At 39.9% G+C, this 24,339-nt stretch overlaps 1 protein-coding gene across 2 annotated transcripts in view; it reads left to right on the top strand.

Moving 5' to 3' along the window:
* MRC1 (mannose receptor C-type 1) overlaps positions 1 to 24,339 on the top strand; it is a 294,794-nt gene that overhangs the window by 141,635 nt on the left and 128,820 nt on the right. For both annotated transcript variants that reach the window (XM_053713973.1, XM_053713974.1), the window contains exons 12-14: positions 6,181 to 6,380; positions 11,362 to 11,489; positions 20,188 to 20,275. In XM_053713973.1, coding sequence (XP_053569948.1) covers positions 6,181 to 6,380; positions 11,362 to 11,489; positions 20,188 to 20,275 — 416 coding nt within the window. The remainder of the gene's footprint in view (positions 1 to 6,180; positions 6,381 to 11,361; positions 11,490 to 20,187; positions 20,276 to 24,339) is intronic.

Genomic DNA, 24,339 nt, shown 5'->3' with positions numbered 1-24,339 from the left:
TCTTACACTTATTAACCCCTAATCTGCTGCCCCCAACATCACAGACACCTGCATTATATTATTAACCCCTAATCTGCCGCTCCGGACACTGCCGCCACCTACATTATATTTATGAACCCCTAATCTGCTGCCCCAACATCGCCGAACCCTACATTATATTTATTAACCCCTAATCTGCTGCCCCCAATGTCGCCGCACCCTAACTACATTTATTAACCCCTAATCTGCCGCCCACAACGTTGCCACCACTATAATAAAGTTATTAACCCCTAAACCTAAGTCTAACCCTAACCCCCCCTAACTTAAATATAATTACAATAAATCTAAATAAAATTACTACAATTACCTAAATAATTCCTATTTAAAACTAAATACTTACCTATAAAATAAACCCTAAGATAGCTACAATATAACTAATAGTTATATTGTAGCTATCTTAGGTTTTATTTTTATTTTACAGGCAAGTTTGTATTTATTTTAACTAGGTACAATAATTATTAAATAGTTATCAAAAGAGAGGGAGAGAAACAGCAAAAGAGAGGGGGAGAGCTCAAAAGAGGGGAGATAGAGAGAGAGAGGAAGAGAGACAGCAAAACAGAGGGGGGAGGGAGAGCAAAAGAAAGTGGAGGGTGAGAGAGATCAAAGAGGGGAGATAGAGAGAGCAAAAGAGAGGGAGAGAGACAGCAAAAGAGAGGGGGAGAAAGTGGATAGAGACAGCAAAAGAGAGGGGCAAGAGAGCAAAAGAGAGGGGGAGAGCGCATAAGAGGGCAGAGAGTGCAAAAGAGGGCAGAGAGTGCAAAAGAGGGCAGAGAGCGCAAAAGAGGGCAGAGAGAGAGCGCAAAAGAGAGGGGAGAGAGAGAGCATAAGAGAGGGGGAGAGAGAGCATAAGAGAGGGGAGAGAAAGAGCAAAAGAGAGGGGGAGAGAGACAGCAAAAGAGAGGGGGGAAAGAGAGCAAAAGAAAGGGGAGAGAGAGAGACTGCAAAAGAGGAGGGAAAGAGAGCAAAAGAGGGGGGATAGAGATAGCAAAAGAGAGGGGGGAGAGAAAGAGCAAAAAAGGAGGGAAATAGAGAGCAAGAGAGGAGGGAGAGAGAAAGCAAAAAAGAGGGGGGAGAGAGAGAGAGCAAAAAAGAGGGGGAACAGAGAGAGTAATAAAGAGGGGGGAGAGAGAGAGCGCAAAAGAGGGGAGATAGAGAAAGCAAAAGAGGGGGGATAGAGAGAGCAAAAGAGAGAGAGAGAGACAGCAAAAGAGAGGGGAGAGAGACAGCAAAAGAGAAGGGGGAGAGAGAGCAAAAGAGATGGGGGAGAGAGCAAATGAGGGGGGAGAGAGAGAGAGAGCAAAAGAGAAGGGGTGAGAGAGAGCAAAAGAGAGGAGGAGAGCGCAAAGAGAGGGGGAGAGAGAGCGCAAAAGAGAGGGAGGAAAAGAGAGGGGGGAGAGAGAGAACAAAAGAGAGGAGGGGAGAGAGAGAGCAGAAAAGAGGGGGGATAGAGAGAGAGCAAGGGGTGGAACCGCTGTACTGCAAAAATTGGCCCGTGTACATGGGCTTTAGGACTAGTTAAATAAAATTATCTAAAGTAGGGACGGCAGATTAGGGGTTAATAATATTTAACTAGTGTTTGCGATGCAGGAGTGCGGCAGTTTAGGGGTTAATATATTTATTATAGTGGTGGCGATGTCCCGTTCGGCACATTAGGGGTTAAAATATCTATTTTAGTGTTTGTGATGTGGGGGGGGGGGCCTCGGTTTAGGGGTTAATAGGTAGTTTATGGGTGTTAGTGTACTTTTTAGCACTTTAGTTAAGAGTTTTATGCTACGGCGTTGTAGTGTAAAACTCTTAACTACTGACTTTAAAATGCGGTACCAGGCTTGACAGGAGAGGGTCTACCGCTCACTTTTGGTCAGACTCTTAATACCGGCGCTATGCAAGTCCCATTGAAAATATATGATACGCAATTGACGTCAGTGGATATGCGGTATTTCCAAATCTGGCCAAAAACGTGAGCGGTGAGCTTGTCATTTCAAGACTCATAATACCAGCGGGCGTTAAAAAGCAGCGTTGGGACCTCGCAACGCTGCTTTTTAACCCTAACGCACAACTCGTAATCTAGCCGATTATTTTTTAATAATAAAAAAAATTACATCTGCATACTATTCTAAGGTAAATCTTTGTTTAGAAAACATCATTACCTTTAGCATGTAATTTACAGTTTAAAATCACTTCAAAACCAGGAATGAGATGTGATATGAAAACAATTTGATGTTTCCTTTTTTCAGAGTGAACCTATACCTACAAATGTTGTTTAATAAGATGAAAGTTAAGGTGGGGGTGGTTGACTAAATGACTTAATTCAAGACCAGCGATTCCTGAAAATGTATTATCATAGAACAGTTCATTCAATAGGAAAATATACTATATATTCAACATAAACTAGTTCCATCTCACATAATTAATAATAAAAAAATAAATTACTTCCTAGTACTAATTGAAAAAACAGTTTAATTAGAAAGTATTTAAAACCACTGTTATCACTATTAAATCACCAACATGCATTGTATTTGATAATTCTTGAATGGCTATGTGTTCAGGGTTCCATACTGTTTTTTTCACTAGAATTACATTAATGCAACTCTAATGATGTCCTAGTTTAGATATCCCTGTGACCGCATTGCAAATATTTACATAATTTGGACTAACCCTAAACCTACATACATACATCCCATCTCTTCCCTCACATTTTCCTCATTCGAAACCCACATGATTCGCTTATTCTCTCCTCTTTCTATACGTGTCGCAGTCATATACCATCCTCCTGGCTCCTCATCTCAATTTCTAGATCACTTGGCTGCATGACTACCTTATTTCCTTTCCTCAGACACCCCTTCCCTCATTCTTGGTGACTTCAACATCCCTCTTGACAATCCCACTGCCTCCTCTGCAAAACAACTTCTGCAACTCACTTCCTCTTTTGCTTTGTCACAATGAACTGATTCTCCCACTTACAAAGATGGTCACTCCCTTGACCTGATCTTTAGCTATCGATGCACCCTCTCAAACTTCACAAACTCCCCCTTTCCTCTTTCTGACCACCATCTCCTTACTTGCAACATATCATCCCTCCCTACAATTCTCCCTCCTTCTGCTCCTCACACCAAACTTCACAGAAGCATTATGTCATTAGATCAACAACAGCTTTCTAATTCCCTCAAACCTTTCCTCTCATCCTTCTCCTCCTTTTCATGCCCTGACCAATCTATCTGCCACTATAATTCCACCCTTACATCCGTCCTCTACAATCTCGCCCCTCTTACCACAGCTCAGAAATCAAACACTCATCCTCAGCCCTGGCATACTCCTCTGACACGGCACCTACGCAGATGTTCCCGTACTGCTGATCGGCACTGGAGAAAATCTAGGAGTTCAGCTGATTTTCAACATTACAAATTTATCTTGAACTCCTACTACTCTGCCCTTAATTTCCATAAGCAACACTACTTCTCTACTCTTATCTCTAATCTTTCTTCAAACCCAAAACGTTTGTTCTCCACTTTCAATACTCTTCTCCGCCCTCCCCCACCTCCTAATACAACTTCTCTGTCATCTCAAGACTTTGCCAACCACTTCAATAACAAAATCAACTTCATCAGAAATTAAATCAGCTCTCAACATAATTCCATTCTCTCACCCCCTCAAATGCTCTCAATCAACCACAACCCACATAACCTTAAACTTAGCTCATTCTCCCCTGTTACTGAGGAAGAGGTTTTGGCACGTATACTGCGCTCTCACCTCACTACCTGTCCCCTTGACCCTATCCCCGCACAGCTACTCCCCTCCCTCTCTGCCACCCTTACCCCTATACTCACACACACTTTCAACCTCTCCTTCAGCGCCGGTATATTTCCCTCATCGCTGAAACATGCACTGGTCACACCTATCCTCAAAAAACCTTCCCTTGATCCTACCTCCCCATCCAACTACCGCCCTACTTCCCTCCTCCCTCTTGCATCGAAGCTTCTCGAAAAACTAGCTTATGCACGCCTATCCCATTTCCTTACAATAAACTCCCTCCTTGACCCATTGCAATCTGGATTTAGTCCCCATCACTCCACAAAAACAGCAATTGCTAAGTTTACCAACGACCTACTTACAGCAAAATCAAAAGGCCACTTCTCTCTGCTTATTCTCCTTGATCTGTCCGCAGCCTTTGACACTGTTGACCACCCTCTCTTGCTCCAAACAATCCAATCCTTCGGCATATGTGACACAGCCCTCTCGTGGCTCTCTTCCTACCTGTCAAACCGTACCTTTAGTGTAGCCTTCTCTGGGGCCTCCTCTGCCCTGTCACCACTTTCTGTCGGAGTACCGCAAGGCTCTGTCCTCGGTCCCCTTCTCTTCTCAATCTACACGTCATCACTAGGTTCCCTAATAAAGTCCCACAGTTTACAATATCATTTGTATGCCGATGACACCCAAATCTACTTCTCTGCACCAGACCTTTCTCCTTCCTTGCTAACCCGTGTCACTAACTGTCTTTCTCACATCTCCAACTAGATGTCCTCTCACTACCTCAAGCTAAATTTTTCCAAAACTGAGCTCCTTATTTTCCCCCCTTCTTCAAAACTCTCCACCCCCATTCTCTCTATAACTGTCGACAACTCCATCATTACCCCTACCCCGCATGCCCGATGTCTCGGGGTCACATTTGACTCAGATCTTTCTTTCACTCCTCACATTCAGTCTTTGGCTAAAGCCTGCCGCTTCCACCTTAAAAACATCTCTAAAATTAGACACTTCCATACACAAGACACAACTAAGATTTAATCCACTCTCTCATCCTCTCCTGCCTCGATTACTGCAACTCTGTCCTCTCTGGTCTCCCCACCTAGCTCCTTTACAATCCTTAATGAATGCCTCTGCCAGACTCATCTTCCTTACAAGTCGCTCTTCATCTGCTGCACCTCTCTGCCAATCTCTTCACTGGCTTCCTCTTGCCTCTAGGATCAAACACAAAATTCTCACTCTGACATACAAAGCCCTCAACTGCACTGCTCCCCCCTATATCTCAGACCTTGTCTCCAGATACTCTCCCTCCCGTCCCCTTTGCTCTGCTCATGACCTCCTCCTCTCCTCCTCTCTTGTCACCTCACCATTTACAGGACTTCTCCAGACTGGCTCCCATCTTGTGGAACTCTCTGCCTCGCTCCACAAGACTCTCTTCTAGTTTTAAAAGCTTCAAGTGCTCCCTAAAGACTCTACTGTTCAGGGATGCATACAACCTACGCTAACCTTTCTTTATACCAGTTCCTCTCCTCCATTGCTAACCCCTGAACGCCCTTAGCATGTAAGCTTAAGAGTCCAGCTGTTTGTTGATCACCTTCTCAAGAGCTGACTACAACAGTGCAACTCTTGGCAGGGCCCTCTACCCATTTGATGCCTATAACTGTTTTTTTGTACTCCGCCTTTGTTAATAGCGCTGCGGAATCTGTTGGCGCTCTACAAATAACCGATAATAATAATAAAATAATAATAATACCTAGCCCTAATCATCTGTAACCAAGATAGTCAATCAGCTACATTTTTGACACACAATATCATAGACAAGTCCTCAGATTATGATGTTGTGACCACCATATTTGTTGCAGTCAGTAGTTTGATACAACAATAACAATGGCTACCTTGTTTAGTATGTACCATATGGGTCAAAATTATTTTAAAGGTACTCTTGTTGGCACAATAACAAAACAGTAAAAATAAAAGAGAGTGTGGCAGTAACTGACAGTGTTATTGTTAATGTCAAATAAATATCATGTACAATTACATATTTTGATTTATGCAACTTTCATATATTTTTTTTAAAATTTTATTTAATAAAGCCGGTGAGGTAGCTCAGTTGGTAAATGCCCTGACTACAAAAAAAGTCTGTTCACACGTTCAAATCCCAGCAGGGCCGATTCAGCCCTTCATCCTTCCGAGGTCAATAAAATGAGTACCATTAAATTGGGTAATAATAACAACTATTACTATTCAGCTGCCGATTTGGTTAAAACCGAGAGCGAATGCTGAAAAAGCACTTTGAGTCCCACTGGGAGAAAGGCGCTATATAAATACTAAATATTATAATATATATTTTATTTCCTGTGGGTAATTACTACTAAAATGTTGTTTTCTGAATATTTTAAGGAAGAAAACATGGTTGTGTTGTAATGAGGACTGGAAACAAAGGTGGATTGTGGGATGTTATAAACTGTGCAGAGAATGCAAAATTTGTGTGCAAGCAGTTGGCAATAGGTGTCACACCACCTCCCATTCCAACAACAACTCCTGTACCAAAATGTCCAGACGGTTGGTCAACACAAGACAATTCAGGTTCATGCTACAAAGTAAGTACTGATCAATTCAGTGAGTACGATTATTCTTTGCTAAACAGCTTTGAACCACATATTCAGCACTTTCCCCGCCCCATAAATAAACATTTCATGGAATTTACTAGGGAGGATTCAGTAATTTATAAATATTTTATGACAAATACCACTATAATAAACAGCTAAACTGTTATTGGGATTTATGTTACAGCTTGTAGCAAAATTTAAAAAAATAGATTGATAGACAGAAATATAGATCACTAGAAAGACAGACAGACAGATCGATGGATAGACAGACAGACAGATCAATGAATAGATTGACTAACTGTTATTGGGATTTATGTTACAGCTTGTAGCAAAATTAAAAAAAATAGATTTATAGACAGAAATATAGATCACTAGAAAGACAGACAGACAGATCGATGGACAGACAGACAGAAAGATAGACAGACAGAGAGACAGACAGACAGATAGATAGATAGTTGATAGTGCACAGAGTTACTAAAATTGAATTGAAAGAAAACATTTAAAAAATATATTATCCTTTTCAAATAACAAGCAAGACTTTGGCCTACATTCTGGCGAAATTGAATAATTCAAAGAGATTTCCAGCCACCCTCATCACAATTGCTAGTTGTAAGATAAGCTCTATCATAATTCATTGAGACACATCAATCTCGTGACTGTTGACTTATTGCTCTATAGAACAAATTCCACTTTTAAAGATACCGCCATCACAATCACACCTTCAAAACCCTGCAAAAAAGAAAAAAGAAAAAAAGAAAAAAAAAAGTATATTCTAACATATAGATAAAAAGAAAACTTAAAAAAAATGAAGAGAAATAAAAGAAAAAAGTAAAACAAGACAACTTAGCTTTGAAACATTGATTGTGACACAAGATAGAATATCGTTTATGAATTTTTTATGTTTGCTAGTTTGTTTTTAACTAGCAATTTAAAAAAACACAATCACCTAGATTACGAGTTTTGCGTTAGAGGCTGTGCGGTGCTAACGAGCAGTTTATGCTCACCGCTCACTTACAGACAGCGCTGGTATTACGGGTATTTACAAACCAGACAAGAAGTGAGTGTTGAGCAAAATTTTGCTCATTACCGCACTCCAATACCAGCGCTGCTTACGTTAGCGGTGAGCTGGTGTAACGTGCTCGTGCACGATTTCCCCATAGGAATCAACGGGGAGAGCCAACTGAAAAAAGTCTAACACCTGCAAAAAAGCAGCGTAAAACTCCTTAACGCAGCCCCATTGATTCCTATGGGGAAATACATTTTATGTCTACACCTAACACAATAACATGAACCCCGAGTCTAAACACCCCTAATCTTACACTTATTAACCCCTAATCTGCCGCCCCCGACATCGCCGACACCTACATTATAATTATTAACCCCTAATCTGACACTCCGGACACCGACACCACTTACACTATACTTATGAACCCCTAATCTGCTGCCCCCAACATCACCGACACCTACATTTTATTTATTAACCCCTAATCTGCCACCCCCAATGTCGCCGCAACCTACCTACACTTCTTAACCCCTAATCTGCCGCCCCCAATGTCGCCGCCACTATAATAAACATATTAACCCCTAAACCGCCGCACTCCCGCATCGCAAACATTAGTTAAATATTATTAATTCCTAATCTGCCGTCCCTAACTTCGCCGCCACCTACCTACATTTATTAACCCCTAATCTGTCGCCCCCATTCTAAATTTATTAACCCTTAAACCTAAGTCTAACCCTAACCCCCACTAACTTAAATATAATTTAAATAAATCTAAATAAAATTACTATAATTAACTAAATAATTCCTATTTAAAACTAAATACTTACCTATAAAGTAAACCCTAAGCTAGCTACAATATAACTAATAGTTACATTGTATCAAGCTTAGGGTTTATTTTTATTTTACAGGCAAGTTTGTATTTATTTTAACTAGATAGAATAGTTATGAAATAGTTATTAACTATTTAATAACTACCTAGTTAAAATAAAGACAAATTTACCTGTAAAATAAAACCTAACCTAAATTACACTAACACCTAATATTACACTATAATTAAATTAATTCCCTAAATTAAATACAATTAAATACAATTCAATAAAATTATCTAAAGTACCAAAAAACCCCACTAAATTACAGAAAATAATAAACAAATGACAAGATTTTTAAACTAATTACACCTAATCTAATCCCTCTAACAAAATAAAAAAGCCCCCCCCCAAAATAAAAAAAAGCCCTACCCAACACTAAATTACAAATAGCTCTTAAAAGGGCCTTTTGCGGGGCATTGCCCCAAAGTATTCAGCTCTTTTACCTGTAAAAAAAATACAAATCCCTCCAACATTAAAACCCACCACCCACACAACCAACCCTACTCTAAAACCCACCCAATCCCTCCTTAAAAAAACCTAACACTAACCCCTTGAAGATCACCTTACCGGGAGAAGTCTTCATTCAACCGGGTCAAAGTCCTCAACGAAGCCAGGAGAAGTCTTCATCCAAGCCGGGCGAAGTGGTCCTCCAGACTTCTTACTAAATGACGGTTTCTTTAAGTGACGTCATCCAAGGTGGTGTCCCTTCAATTCTGATTGGCTGATAGAATTCTATCAGCCAATCGGAATTAAGGTAGAAAAAATCCTATTGGCTGATGCAATCAGCCAATAGGATTGAAGTTCAATCCTACTGGCTGATCCAATCAGCCAATAGGATTGAGCTGGCGTTCTATTGGCTGTTCCAATCAGCCAATAGAATGCCAGCTCAATCCTATTGGCTGATTGCATCAGCCAATAGGATTTTTTCTACCTTAATTCCGATTGGCTGATAGAATTCTATAAGCCAATCGGAATTGAAGGGATGCCACCTTGGATGACGTCACTTAAAGAAACTGTTATTTAATAAGAAGACTTCGTTGGAAGAGTATGCTCCGCGCCAGATGTCTTGAAGATGGACCCGCTCCACGCTGGATGGATGAAGATAGAAGATGCCGTCTGGATGAAGACTTCTGCCCGTCTGGAGGACCACTTCACCCGGCTTGGATGAAGACTTCTCCCGGTTTCATTGAGGACTTCGGCCCAGTTGGATGAAGACTTCTCCCGGTAAGGTGATCTTCAAGGGGTTAGTGTTAGGTTTTTTTAAGGGGGTATTGGGTGGGTTTTAGAGTAGGGTTGGTTGTGTGGGTGGTGGGTTTTAATGTTGGGGGGGATTTGTAATTTTTTTTTACAGGTAAAAGAGCTGATTACTTTGGGCAATGCCCCGCAAAAGGCCCTTTTAAGGGCTATTTGAAATTTATTGTAGGGTAGGGCGTTTTTTATTTTTTTTGGGGGGGGGCTTTTTTATTTTGTTAGGGGGATTAGATTATATGTAATTAGTTCAAAAATCTTGTAATTTGTTTATTATTTTCTGTAATTTAGTGTTTATTTGTTTTTGTACTTTAGCTAATTTTATTTAATTGTATTTAATTTAGGGAATTAATTTAATTATAGTGTAGTGTTAGGTGTTAGTGTAATTTAGGTTAGGTTTTATTTTACAGGTAACTTTGTATTTATTTTAGCTAGGTAGTTATTAAATAGTTAATAACTATTTAATAACTATTCTACCTAGTTAAAATAAATACAAACTTGCCTGTAAAATAAAAATAAATCCTAAACTAGCTACAATGTAACTATTAGTTATATTGTAGCTAGTTTAGGGTTTATTTTATAGGTAAGTATTTAGTTTTAAATAGGAATAATTTAGTTAATGATAGTCATTTTTATTTAGATTTATTTCAATTATATTTAAGTTATGGGGTGTTAGGGTTAGGGTTAGACTTAGATTTAGGGGTTAATAACGTTAATATAGTGGCGGCGACATTGGGGGCGGAAGATTAGGGGTTAATAAATGTAGGTAGGTGTTGGCGATGTTAGGGATGGCAGATTAGGGGTTAATGATACTTAACTAGTGTTTGCGATGCGGGAGTGCGGCGGTTTAGGGGTTAATATATTTATTATAGTGGCGGCGATGTCCGGTTCGGCAGATTAGGGGTTAAAAAAATTATTTTAGTGTTTGCTATGTGGGGGGCCTCAGTTTAGGGGTTAATAGGTAGTTTATGGGTGTTAAACTGACTTTAAAATGTGGTACCAGTCTTGACAGGAGAGGGTCTACCACTCACTTTTTGACTCGTAATACCGGCGCTATGCAAGTCCCATTGAAAAAGAGGATACGCAATTTACGTAAGTGGATTTGCGGTATTTCTAAGTCTGGTCAGAAAAGTGAGCAGTACACCTGTACCTGCAAGACTCGTAATACCAGCGGGCATTAAAAAGCAGCGTTAGGACCACTTAACGCTGCTTTTTAAACCTAATGCACAACTCGTAATCTAGCCGAATGACTCTAGAAAGACCTGGAACACCCACATCCTCCATGTGTTCGCAAATCTGAGGTTTCTGAGACAGTCCTTGACATATCCAATGATACTACACTAATAAAAAAACATGCAAATATTTTTCTGTACTGCTAGTGGTGGGAAAGATGTCATGTATACGCCACTTAACACAATTATATATTCTCAAGTCAGGAACACCCACTAACAAAATGCTAAAAATGGACAAACACCTTGACATTTGTGTATAAAATCTTTAGTTATGTGTAATGAAAGAACTTATTATATTATTTATTTTATCCCTTTTTCCTGTAATTTAGTTCTGAAAATGGAGTAATTTCTAACTCTAAGAACTTTGAATGCACCCTGCCGACTTTGCAGGGATAACTCTGCTACATAGCTATTTTTTTTCTTTATCAGATAACAACTGCAAAACTATGTACTTTATACCAGTGGCTAGCAGGGGCTCAAGATATTATGCTGCCTGGGTCCGAGAATAAAATGATGCCCCACCCCTGTGTAGTAACATTACTGAGTAGCTTATCAACCTACTATTATTATTATTATTATTATTATTTTTTTTTTTAATGACAGTATACTTGTCTTGCTAGCATTTTTCTAGAGGAAACGAAGAGAAAAAATCATGGTTTGAGGCCAAAGATTTTTGCAAAGCAATTGGAGGTGACTTAGCCAGCCTCAGTAACAAGGAAGAAGAAAGCATTGTATCAATGATGCTGATGTAAGTGTTGTAACAATGTGATAAATATGCACAATTCAAATATTTAACTTGATTATTATAAAGTGAAGAAAATTACAAGGTTAATTTGCAAAATGGTTTTGGGTGCTAAAATGTAACTGCACTTAAAGGGACAGTCAACACAAGAATTTTTGTTGTTTTAAAAGATGATCCCTTAATTACCCATTCCCCAGTTTTGCATAACCAACACAGTTATAATAATATACGTTTTACCTCTGTAATTACCTTGTATCCAAGCTTCTGCAGACTGACCCCTTCTTTCAGTTCTTTTGACAGACTTGCATTTTAGCCAATCAGTGCTCACTCCTGGGTATATTCACGTGCATGAGCTCAATGTTATCTATATGAAACACATGAACTAACACCCTCTAGTGGTCAAAATTAATTCAGCTTAAAGGCAGCCTTCAAGGTCTAAGAAATTAGCATATGAACCTCCTAGGTTTAGCTTTCAAATAAGAATACCAAGAGAACAAAGCAAAATTGGTGATAAAAGTAAAATGGGAAAGTTGCTCAAAATGACATGCCCCATTTGTATCATGAAAGTTTTTTTTGGACTTGACTGTCCCTTTAAGAAATAGATATATCAAAAGTTACTTTTGGATTTTTCAAGTAAAAGCACCAATATATTTTAAAACATTAAAATGTTTCCAATATCCTAAACTATAAAAAATAAATAATTATGTTTAAATCAGTGCAAGTCAAAACTAATAGTTGGGTGGGATTATCTTGCAAAGCGATTAAAAACAGTGTTAAAATCAGCTCTAGCACAGCTATCTACTACTGGGACCCAGCTGAACACGTCTGGTGATCCAAAAACACACTAGAGGGGTGCCATGTAACGCATCACACTTTCAGATTATTTTAAAACTCAATTACCAAAGGACTAACATAATAAATGATCACGACAAAAGGTGAATAAATGTAGGCTGAGGCTTCAGAGTTGCTCAGCAAGCTCATATCCAGCTATCAGGAACGTTGATCCTCTTAGATGAGAGAGGTATTTCCACCTCCAAAGAGTAGTAGTTTAAAAAATCCTTTTCTTTCTAATGACAGGGTGAGTCCACGGATCATCATCAATTACTGTTGGGAATATCACTCCTGGCCAGGAGCAAAGAGCACCACAGCAAAGCTGCTAAATATCACTCCCCTACCCACAATCCCCCATTCATTCTCTTTGCCTGTAGTGCAAGAAGGAGGCGAAGTTTAGGTGTCTGATGAGAAGTTTTCATCAATCAAATTTTTTTTTTTTTTTAGCAGAGTAAACTTACTCTGTTACTTTCTGGGGTCTAGCCTAGTCCACATCAGTCTCTTCAGTAGGGCAGTGGTGGCTTTTGAGCACTTGAGAACTTGTGAGGTACAATCCTCATTACGTTTTCTCAAGAATCTGCTGCCCTAACTAGAAAATCTAAGTAGGTTTACTCAGCTTTTCTTTCTTCACGGGTCCATGTGAGGTGCTGCACCCTCTCAAACCATGTGAGCTGTCCTGCTGCCGAACAACACTTTCAGGTAAGTGCCATTTTAATTTTCTTTTGCAAGGAGATTGCTGGCACTTGTTACAGCTAAAAGCTGTCTTATTTAATATGGGACTTTATTAAACCTTCATGTTCAGGGTTTCTTTTAGGCAGTTTGGGCATTGAGACTGTGAGGTGATTTATGGTGGCTCAGTGTGTTATAGTAGTTTTTATACTTTAACTTTTGGTCATGGAGATTACTGTTGTAAGCCCTCACAAAGCAGTTAGGGCTCTGTAACTGCTCTGTATTTGAAAAGGGGATTGTTTCTTCTGTGAGGGAAGTCACTCTGTGAGCTGCAGGACAGGAAGGCATCTCAGTAAAGCTACTGAGGTGTATAGGTAGCCTGAGGTCTATTTGGTTTGTTGCGCTAACACACATTTCTATTTAAAGACACAGTACACATTTATTTTTTATTTTCAAATAAATAATTTTTATACTTTATCCTTATTTATTACATAAGATTGATCAAGAGGCTTTTCAAACCATTATCCCAAGTGAAGTTGCTGCTTGTCAGTTATGTTTTAATGCTCAGGTAGAACCCCCAGTTCCTTTTTGTTATACAAAAAAGAAAACTTTGTTATATATATAAATTTTTTGACCATGAGCCATCATTATCCCAGGCAAATGCTGTTCAGGTGTCTCCTGTTGCAGATATGCCACAGCTTTCTCCTCAAGCATCCCAACCTTTAAAGTCTCCACATACAGTGCCCTGTGTTTCCTCTTGCAATCCTGTAGAATTTTCTCTACAAGACATTGCTTCCCAGGTATGCCTTGCAGTATCTGAGGTCTTGTCAGCTTTCCCCATGTTGCAGGGAAGGCATAAAAGAAAATTTAAGGAAACAGTCAGTAAGGTTTCTGATCAAGTTCTGGCTATCCAGAGTGTCCCTTCCCATAAGCCTGAGGAAGAAGACATGTCGGTAGCATCTGAGGGGGAAATCTCAGACTCAGACAGTATAATTCCTTCTTCTGATGCTGAAGTGGTATCCTTCAGATTTAAGCTAGAATACCTTTGCTTATTACTTAAGGAGGTTTTGGCTACTTTGGACGACTCCGACACAACTATCGTAGTCAATCCTAAAAAGTCTAGTAACTTGAACAAATACTTTAATGTTCCCTCCACGGTGGAGGTTTTTCCGGTTCCTGAACATGCTGCAGAGATTATTGCTCGAGAATGGGAAAGACCTGGTATTCCCTTTTCTCCATCTCCTATTTTTCAGAAGATGTTTCCTATAGCGGATTCTATTAAGGAGTCGTGGCAGACGGTTCCTAAGGTAGAAGCAATCTCCTTTTTAGCAAAGAGGACTACTATTCCCATAGAAGATAGTTGTTCTTTTAAAGATCCAATGGATAAAAAATTGGAGATGTATGTCCATCAGGGTCTACAATGTCAACCTGCTGTGTGTATCGCCACTGTTACCAGCGCTGCGGCTTACTGGTTTGATGCGTTGTCTGAATCTCTTCAGACGGATACCTCTTTTGGTTATGGAGATTACTGTTGTAAGCCCTTTTTTTCGGCAGTTAGGGCTCTGTAACTGCTCTGTTTTTGAAAAGGGGATTGTTTCTTCTGTGAGGGAAGTCACTCTGTGAGCTGCAGGACAGGAAGGCACCTCAGTAAAGCTACTGAGGTGTACAGGTAGCCTGAGGTCTATTTGGTTTGTTGCGCTAACACACATTTAAATACACAGTACACATTTATTTTTTATTTTCAAATAAATCATTTTTACACTTTATCCTTATTTATTACATAAGATGGATCAAGAGGCTTTTCAAACCATTATCCCAAGCGAAGTTGCTGCTTCTCAGTTATGTTTTGATTCTTAGGTAGAACCCCAGTTCCTTTTTTCTCCTCATGCATTGAGAAAACTTTGTTATAGAGATAAAATATTTGACCATGAGCCACCATTATCCCATGCAAATGCTGTTCAGGTGTCTCCTGTTGCAGATATGCCACAGCTTTCTCCTCAAGCGTCCCAACTTTTTCAGTCTCAACATACAGTGCCCTGTGTTTCCTCTTGCAATCCTGTAGGATTTTCTCTACAAGACATTGCTTCCCAGGTATGCCTTGCAGTATCTGAGGTCTTGTCAGCTTTCCCCATGTTGCAGGGAAGGCATAAAAGGAAATTTAAGGAAACAGTTAGGAAGGTTTCTGATCAAGTTCTGGCTATCCAGAGTGTCCCTTCCCATAAGCCTGAGGAAGAAGATATGTCGGTAGCATCTGAGGAGGAAATCTCAGACTCAGACAGTATAATTCCTTCTTCTGATGCTGAAGTTGTATCCTTCAGATTTAAGCTAGGGTTTTGGCTACTTTGGACGACTCCGACACAACTATCGTAGTCAATCCTAAAAAGTCTAGTAAATTGAACAAATACTTTAATGTTCCTTCCGCGGTGGAGGTTTTTCCGGTTCATGACCGTGCTGCGGAGATTATTGCTCGAGAATGGGAAAGACCTCGTATTCCCTTTTCTCCATCTCCTATTTTTAAGAAGATGTTTCCTATAGGGGATTCTATTAAGGAGTTGTGGCAGACGGTTCCCAATGTAGAAGGAGCAATCTCCACTTTAGCCAAGAGGACTACTTTTCCCATAGAGGATAGTTGTTCTTTTAAAGATCCAATGGATAAAAAATCGGAGGCTTTACAAAAAAATATGTATGTCCACCAGGGTCTACAATGGCAACCTGCTGTGTGTATCGCCACTGTTTCCGGCACTGCGGCTTACTGGTTTGATGCGTTGTCTGAATCTCTTCAGACGAATACCCCTTTTGATGAGATCCAGGACAGGATTAAGGCTCTCAAGTTAGCCAATTCCTTCATTACAGATGCTTCCTTACAGGTTATTAAACTGAGAGCCAAAATTTCTGGTTTTGCGGTCCTAGCCCGCAGGGCCTTGTTGTTGAAGTCCTGGTCTGCGGAAGTTTTATCTAAATCTAAGCTCATGGCTATTCCTTACAAGGGTAAGACCTTGTTTGGACCTAGTATTACTGGAGGGAAGGGTTCATCAGAGTAATTTTCATTCCTTTTGTAACTTTAAAAGTAAGTCTTCCTCCCCTTCCTCCAAGCAAAATCAAGCCAAGCCTTCCTGGAAATCCAACCAGTCCTGGAATAAGGAAAAGCAATCTAAAAAGCCTTCAGCTAATTCCAAGTCAGCATGAAGGGTTGGCCCTCGATCCGTGGGTGGATCTTGTAGGGGGCAGACTCTCTCTTTTTTCCCAGGCTTGGATAAGAGATTTACCGGATCCCTGGGCGGTGGACATTGTCTCCCAGGGCAACAAAATAGACTTCAAATCTTTTCCTCCCAGAGGCAAATTTCTACTCTCCAGATTATCTGTAGACCAGATAAAAAAAGAGGCGTTCTAACATTGTGTCAAGGACCTTGCTGCCCTGGGGGGTAATAGTTCCAGTTTTTTCCAGGGATTTTACTCAAATCTGTTCGTAGTTCCCAAAAAAGAGGGGACTTTTTGACCAATCCTAGATCTAAAATGTTTAAACAAGTTTCTCAGAGTGCCATCCTTCAAGATGGAGACTATAAGCTCCATTCTTCCCTTGGTACAAGAGGGTCAGTTCATGACAACCATAGGATGCATACCTTCATGTTCCAATTAACAGGGACCATCACAAGTTTCTAAGATTCACATTTTTGGACAATCATTTCCAGTTTGTGGCCCTTCCATTCGGCTTTGCCACGGTTCCCAGAATTTTTTTATTTCTCGTGGCATTGCAGTGGCACCTTATCTGGATGACATTCTGGTTCAGACGCCATCTTTTCAACAAGCAGAATCTCATACGGAGATCTTGTTGTCTTTTCTTCGATCCCATGGATGGAAGGTGAATTGGGAAAAAAGTAATCTGGTTCCAGCTACAAGGGTCATATTATATCATAATAGACTCCCTGTTAATGAAGATTTTCCTGACGGAGGTCAGAAAAAGAAAGATTTTCGAGTCTTGTTTTGTCCTTTAGTCCTCTCCATGGCCATCAGTGGCTCAATGTATGGAGGTAATCGGTCTGATGGTGGCTTCCATGGACATCATTCCTTTTGCTCAGTTCCATCTCCTCTGCAGTTATGCATACTCAGACAATGAAACGGTGACTATACAGACCTGTCTCCATGTGTAGACCTAGATCAGGTGTCAATAGTGGCTTTCTCAAGATCATCTTTCCCAGGGTACTTGCTTCTGCAGACCCTCCTGGGTGATTGTGACCACGGATGCCAGCCTTCTAGGTTTGGAAACAGTATGGGGCTCGTTGAAGGCTCAGGGCTTATGGACCCAGGAGGAGTCAGTCCTGCCCATAAATATCTTGGAGCTGAGCGCAATCTTCAATGCTCTTCTGGCCTGGCATCAGTTAGCCTTAGCCCGGTTTCTCAGATTACAGTCTGACAACATATCCTCGGTGGCCTACATTAACCACCAGGGGGGAACACTGAATTTCTTGGCCATGACAGAGGTGGCCCAAATTATTTAGTGGGTGGAGACCCACAACTGCTGTCTTTCTGCGATCCATATCCCAGGAGTGGACAATTGGGAAGTGGATTTTCTGAGCAGACAGACTTTTCATCCCGGGGAGTGGGAACTTCATTGGGATGTGTATTCCAGCTTGACCCTCAAGTGGGGGTAGCCAGAGTTGGATCTCATGGCTTCTCGGCAACATGCCAAACTTCAGAGATACGTCTCGAGGTCAAGAGATCCACAGGCATCTCTGATCATTGCTCTGGCAGTTCCTTGTAACTTCAGTCTAGCTTACCTGTTTCCACTGTTCGCTCTCCTTCCAAGAGCCATTGCTCAAATCAAGCAGGAGAGGGCGTCTGTAATTCTCATAGTCACAGCGTGGCCTTGTTGGAGACATCCTCTGAGGAAGGACCTTTTAATTCAGGGTCCCTTCCTTCATCCAAATATCATTTCTCTGAAGCTGACTGCTTGGAGATTGAACGCTTAGTTTTATCTAAGCGTGGATTTTCAGAGTCGGTCATTGAGACCTTGATTCGTGCTCCTAAGCCTGTGACTCGCAGGATTTACCATAAGATCTGGCGTAAATACTTGAATTGGTGTGAATCCAAAGGATACTCTTGGAGTAGAGTAAGGATTCCTAGGATTTTGTCCTTTCTCCAGGATGGTCTGGAGAAGGGTTTGTCGGCAAGTACTCTAAAGGGTCAGATTTTGGTATTGTCTATTTTGTTACATAAGAGCTTGGCAGATGTGCCAGACGTGCAATCGTTTTGTCAGGCCTTGGTTAGAATTCGACCTGTGTTTAAACCTGTTACTTCTCCATGGAGTCTTAAACTTGTTCTTAAAGTTTTACAACAGGCTCCGTTTGAGCCTATGCATTCTTTAGATATGAAGATGTTATCTTGGAAAGTTTTGTTTCTTGTTGCTATTTCCTCTGCTCTGAGAGTTTCCGAACTATCTGCTTTACAGTGTGATTCCCCTTATCTTATATTTCACTCTGATAAGATGGTTCTGCGTACTAAGTTTGGTTTCCTGCCCAAGGTTGTTTCAGTGAAGAATATTAATCAGGAAATCGTTGTACCTTCTTTGTGTCCTAATCCTTCTTCTCACAAAGAACGCTTGTTACATAATCTGGATGTTGTGCGAGCACTAAAATTTTATTTGCAGGCAACTAAGGACTTTTGTCAGTCTTCTGCATTGTTTGTTTGCTTTTCTGGGAAACGCAAGGGTCAAAAACCTATGGCTACTTCACTTACCCTTTGGCTGAAGAGTGTTATTCGCTTGGCATATGAGACTGCTAGGCAGCAACCTCCTGAGAAAATCCCAGCTCATTCCACAAGGGCTGTTTCTTCTTCCTGGGCCTTCAAAAATTAAGCTTCTGTGGAACTGATTTGCAAGGCTGCAACTTGGTCATCTTTGCACACTTTTTCCAAATTCTATAAATTCGATACTTTTGCCTCGGCTGAGGTTTCTTTTGGGAGAAAGGTTCTTCAAGCAGTGGTGCCTTCTATTTAGGTTTCTGTCTTGTCCCTCCCTTATCATCTGTGTCCTCTGGCTTGGGTATTGGTTCCCAACAGTAATTGATGATGATCCGTGGACTCACTGTGTCATTAGAAAGAAAACTAAATGTATGCTTACCTGATAAATGTATTTATTTCTTGACACGGTGAGTCCACGGCCCACCCTGCTGGCCAGGAGCAATATTCCCAACAGTAATTGATGATGATCCGTGGACTCACCGTGTCAATAAATAAATACATTTATCAGGTAAGCATAAATATTGTTTTATTAAAAGCCTGTGCAAAGTCTAAATTAAAGTAAACTGTATTGAAACAGCCACAATATAATTAAAAGGAATTTGAAATGTGCTTCTCTGCCATTTGTATATATGGTCGCTTTATCTGCCAACGTAGGCAGTGTTAGTATCTATATTCATTTCAATATACAAATTAATCACACGTGCACATTTTGCTGTTTGCTAGAACATAATTTGCTGTAGCCATTTCAAAACAAAAAAATAAACAATATTATAAAGAAATAGATATATCCAATCAACAAATATCGCTACCATTAAAGATTTCTTATTTGATATGTAGTTTTGTGATAGGAAGGGAGACATTGGTTTTCAACAGTAAAGTGGCTAGTACGGAAATACCCAACATTTTTATTAATTGCGACGGAGTAACATGAGAGTATAGAGAGTGGCCTTTCAATAGTTATGTGGGGGCATTATTGTCACAAATACATTTTTATTTAAGGATAATTACCCACTTTTTGCTTGCCTCTGAATGAAACTAATTTGGTTATTAGATATGGTGTTTGGAAAGAAGGGATTAAGTGTTTTGAGTTTTAAATGTTTTAAATGGTGCGGACAAACATTTCTGTGGGTATATGAAAAAGTTATGTTTTACAAATTAGCTTTCTCCTTTGTAGATGTGGATTTTCCTAATATGAATATACTTTAGATGTGCTTTGGGGATGCTTATTTTTGTTTTTGTTTTAATTTATTAATGGCATCCAGCACTGGTTGGTAATTTATTTATTTTTATTTAGATATAGGCCATAAAGAAAACACGTTTATTTTATCACCAGTTAGTAAAATTAACACCCAGGCCTCAATCTTTTACAGTAAATTTGCATGACACTTCAATAGTTTTTTCTTTTCTTTTCAACCATGGGTATTTATTTGCATATATAACATTTCATTTTTAATATGTTTTTCCTAAGGTCACATGGGATTTATTATCATGTTTTTTGGATAGGGTTAATAAACCTAAACCCAGATGAAGGATTTACATGGTCTGATGGTTCACCGGTAAGAATTTCGCTGTTAATTGCTTCACATTTGTGAAAATGCTACAGAAATTGTTTATTTCTAAAATTTTAAAGGTGTAATGTTAATATAGCTTCTGTCAGGAATAAAGAAACGATAATTGTGAATTAAAGGGACACTAAATTCTAAATGTATGTATATGAATATGTTGCTAAGTGCATGAAAATAAACCTATTGCCCCAGTGTGTAGTTACCTACCTGATCCACTGGACACCCATCACTGAAGCCCCACAGCCAATCAGACGCAATAACTCCTATTGCTACAATATGCCTGCTTTTCCTGATTTGTTACTCTAAATAAAATTGTAAAGGATTAGAGAAGCAAGCAGCAGTGTGCTGTTAAAGGAAACTCAAGTCAAAAATAAACTTTTAGGATTCAGACAGAACATGCAATTTGAATTAACTTTCCAATTTACTTCCATTAACAAAATATGCGCAGCCATTTTATGTTTACACTTTTTGGGCCCCATTTATCGAGCAGTGGGTGCTGCTTCAGAGGCCCATGATTTCAGGCTCACCTGCAATGAAAGTTAAGAAGCAACAGTCAGTTTTAGGTGGGGGATAGAAATCATTCCAATCTGATATGGTCAGGATGATTGACAGTCCCTGCTAGCGGCCGATTGGCTGCCATTGTGCAATGAAAATGCGGACAGCTTATGTTGTCCGCCTGGAGCAATGTCCAGCAGACATGATTCGCAGCTTAACATTTGATAAATCGGGCCCATTGAGTCACCAGCTCCTACTGAGCATGTACAAGAATTAATAGAATATACGTATATGCATTTGTGATTCGCTGATTGCAGTCACATGATATAGGAGGAGTAGAAATAGTCATAACTTCGTAATTTGTCAGAAAAAAACCTACTACTCATCGCTGAATGCCAACAACATACACTGTTGGCATTTAGCATTGCACAAGCAGTTCTGGTGAACTGCTTGTGCAATGCCGCCCCCTGCAGATTCGCGGCCGCTAGCAGGGGGTGTCAATCAATCAACACAATCGTATTCGATAGGGCTGATTGTTGTTTGTCCACCTCAGAGGCGGCGGACCAGTTAAGGAGCAGCGGTCTTAAAAAACAGCTGCATTGGGGCAGATTGACCACTTGGTAAATCGGCGCCTAAGTACTATTGCATTGTCTTGCTGTCATGCATTTGCTGATTATGCAAATCTACTGTGTTTACTGGCCCTTTAGGAGCAACTTGCAGGGCTAAATTTACAACCCCAATTTCTGAAAAAGTTGTGACAGAATGGAAGATGCAACAAAACAAACAAAAAGAGTAATTTGAAAGTTCAATTCACCCTGTACTATACTGAAAACACATTATTAACACATTTTTAATGTATTTTTGAAAATATGCACTCATTTAAAATCTCATGACTGCAACACACTCCAAAAAAGTTGGGACAATCGAATGTTTACCACTGTGTAACATCACCTTTTCTTTTAATAACACTTATTAAGCATTTGGGCACTGAAGACACCAGTTGGTTAAGTTTAGCAAACAGAATTTTCCCCCATTCATCGATTATGCATGTTTTCAGCTGCGCAACTGTACAGGGCATTCGTTGCCTTATTTTGTGCTTCATAATGCACCACACATTCTCAATTGGAGTCAGGTCAGGACTGCAGGCAGGCCATGCTAGCACCCGCACTCTCTGCTTATGCAACATGCGCTTGTAATCTGGTCAGAATGTGGTTTGGAGTTGTCCTGCTGGAAAATGCAGGGACGTCCCTTGAAAAGACAACATCTGGATGGCAGCATGTGTTGCTCCAAAATGTATACATATCTTTCTGCATTAATAGTGCCCTCACAGATGTGCAAGTTACCAATGCCATGGGCACTGACACCCCCCCATACCATGAGAGACCCTGGCTTTTGGACCTGATAACAGCTCCTTTTCCGCTATGGTCTGGAGAATGCAAAGGCTGTTTTTTCAAAAAACTATTTCAAATGTTGACTCATCAGACCACAAAACATGATTCCACATCCACTCTGCTATTGTCAATCTCAGATGAGACTGAGCCCATAGAAGTTGGCGGCGCTTCTGGACAGTGTTGATGTATGGCTTCTGTTTTGCATAGTAAAGCCTTAACTTGCATCTGTGGATGCAGCAATGAATGGTGTTGACTGACAAAGGTTTACCAAAGTATTCCCAAGCCCATGTAAGGATATCCATTACAGACTCATGACAGTTTTTGAGACAGTGACATCTGAGGGATTGGCGATCACACGCATTCAGAAGTGGTTTTCCGCCTTGCCCTTTACGTACCGAGATTTGACCGGATTCCATAAATCTTTCATTTGTATTGTGCACTGTACAAGGTGAAATGCCCAAAATCCTACTGATTTGTCTTTAGGGAATGTTGTTGTCAAAGTGTTGGATTATTTGTTGACGCATCAGTTGGCAGATTGGTGAGCCTCGACCCATCCTTAATCTTGAAGGACTAGGCCTTTTTGGAGGCTCCTTATATACTTTATATACTTTGATTACACGATTGCTTCACCTGTTTCACATCACCTTCTTATATCAACTTTTCACATTGCTATTCGTCTTAAATTGCCCCTATCCCAACTTTTTTGAATGTGTTGCAGTCATCAGATTTGAAATGAGTGTATATTTTTAAAAATACATTAAATTCACAAAGTAAAACATCAAATAATGTGTTAATAATGTGTTTTCAATATAGTACAGGGTGACTTGAATTTTAAATTACTCTTTTTGTTAGATTTTTTGCATTTTCCATACTGTCCCAACTTTTTCAGAATTGGGGTTGTACATTGGGGTTCAAAATAGTTTAGCAATCAGCTTATTTTTATGCACTTTGTAACATTTGATGCTTTTAGATGCTGAATTTTAGACATTGACACTTTGGCCACAGTTCATCTCAAGTTTATTATTTTTTTTTTTTTTAATCTTGCATTGCACTTTAAAAGATCACACCAGTTTAGTTTGTCCACTAGCACCTGGTTCTTCATTTTTGCAGTTCTAATTTAAGGCCAAATTACAAGTGGAGCGGTACTTAAGCTCCCACTCGAGCGCTTACTACGCTAGATGTAAGCGTATTGTGTGAGTCAGTTATCACTCGTACTATGGGTTAAAAGTAAACAGTTTTCATTAGCATGCTAACCTGATGCACGTAAAAAGACAAACTTGGAATATCGCACAAGCAATAACATATTCCCCCATAGAGTCAATGGAGCAAAAAAATTTGGGAAAAATCTAACACCCTACTCACGCGAACCCGATCGCATATTCTCAAGTGCGCTAAACCAACATGAAAATATGAATCTTTCACATTCCATTGTTCTTCACATAGCAGAATATGTTCTGTTTTATTCATAAGTACATACAGTTGTATGCAAAAGTTTAGGCACCCCTGACAATTTCCATGATTTTCATTTATAAATAATTGGGTGTTTTGATCAGCAATTTTATTTTGATCTATCAAATAACTGAAGGACACAGTAATATTTCAGTAGTGAGGTTAGTTGGATTAACAGAAAATGTGCAATACGAAATTAGACAGGTGCATAAATTTGGGCACCTTTGTCATTTTGTTGATTTGAATACCTGTAACTACCTAGCACTGATTAATTGGAACACACAATTGGTTTGGTGAGCCCATTAAGCCTTGAACTTCATAGACAGGTGCATCCAATCATGAGAAAATGTATTTAAGGTGGCCAATTGTAAGTTGTTGTTCTCTTTGACTCTCCTTTGAAGAGTGGCAACATGGGGCTAAAAACAACTCTCAAATGACCCGAACATAAAGATTGTTCAACATTATGGTTTAGGGGAAGGCTACAAAAAGCTATCGCAGAGATTTAAGCTGTCAGTGTCCACTGTGAGGAACATAGTGAGGAAATGGAAGACCACAGGCACAGTTCTTGTTAAGGCCAGAAGTGGCAGCCCAAGTAAAATATCGGAGAGGCAAAGGCAAAAGATGGTGAGAACGGTCAAAAACAGCTCACAGACCACCTCCAAAGACCTACAACATGATCTTGCTGCAGATGGTGTCACTGTGCATCGTTCAACAATTCAT

Source organism: Bombina bombina, chromosome 5 (genome assembly GCF_027579735.1).
Source record: "Bombina bombina isolate aBomBom1 chromosome 5, aBomBom1.pri, whole genome shotgun sequence".
Taxonomy (NCBI): Eukaryota; Metazoa; Chordata; class Amphibia; order Anura; family Bombinatoridae; genus Bombina; species Bombina bombina.
The sequence above is the reverse complement of the archived record's forward strand: the minus strand, read 5'-3'. Positions and strand labels throughout refer to the sequence as shown.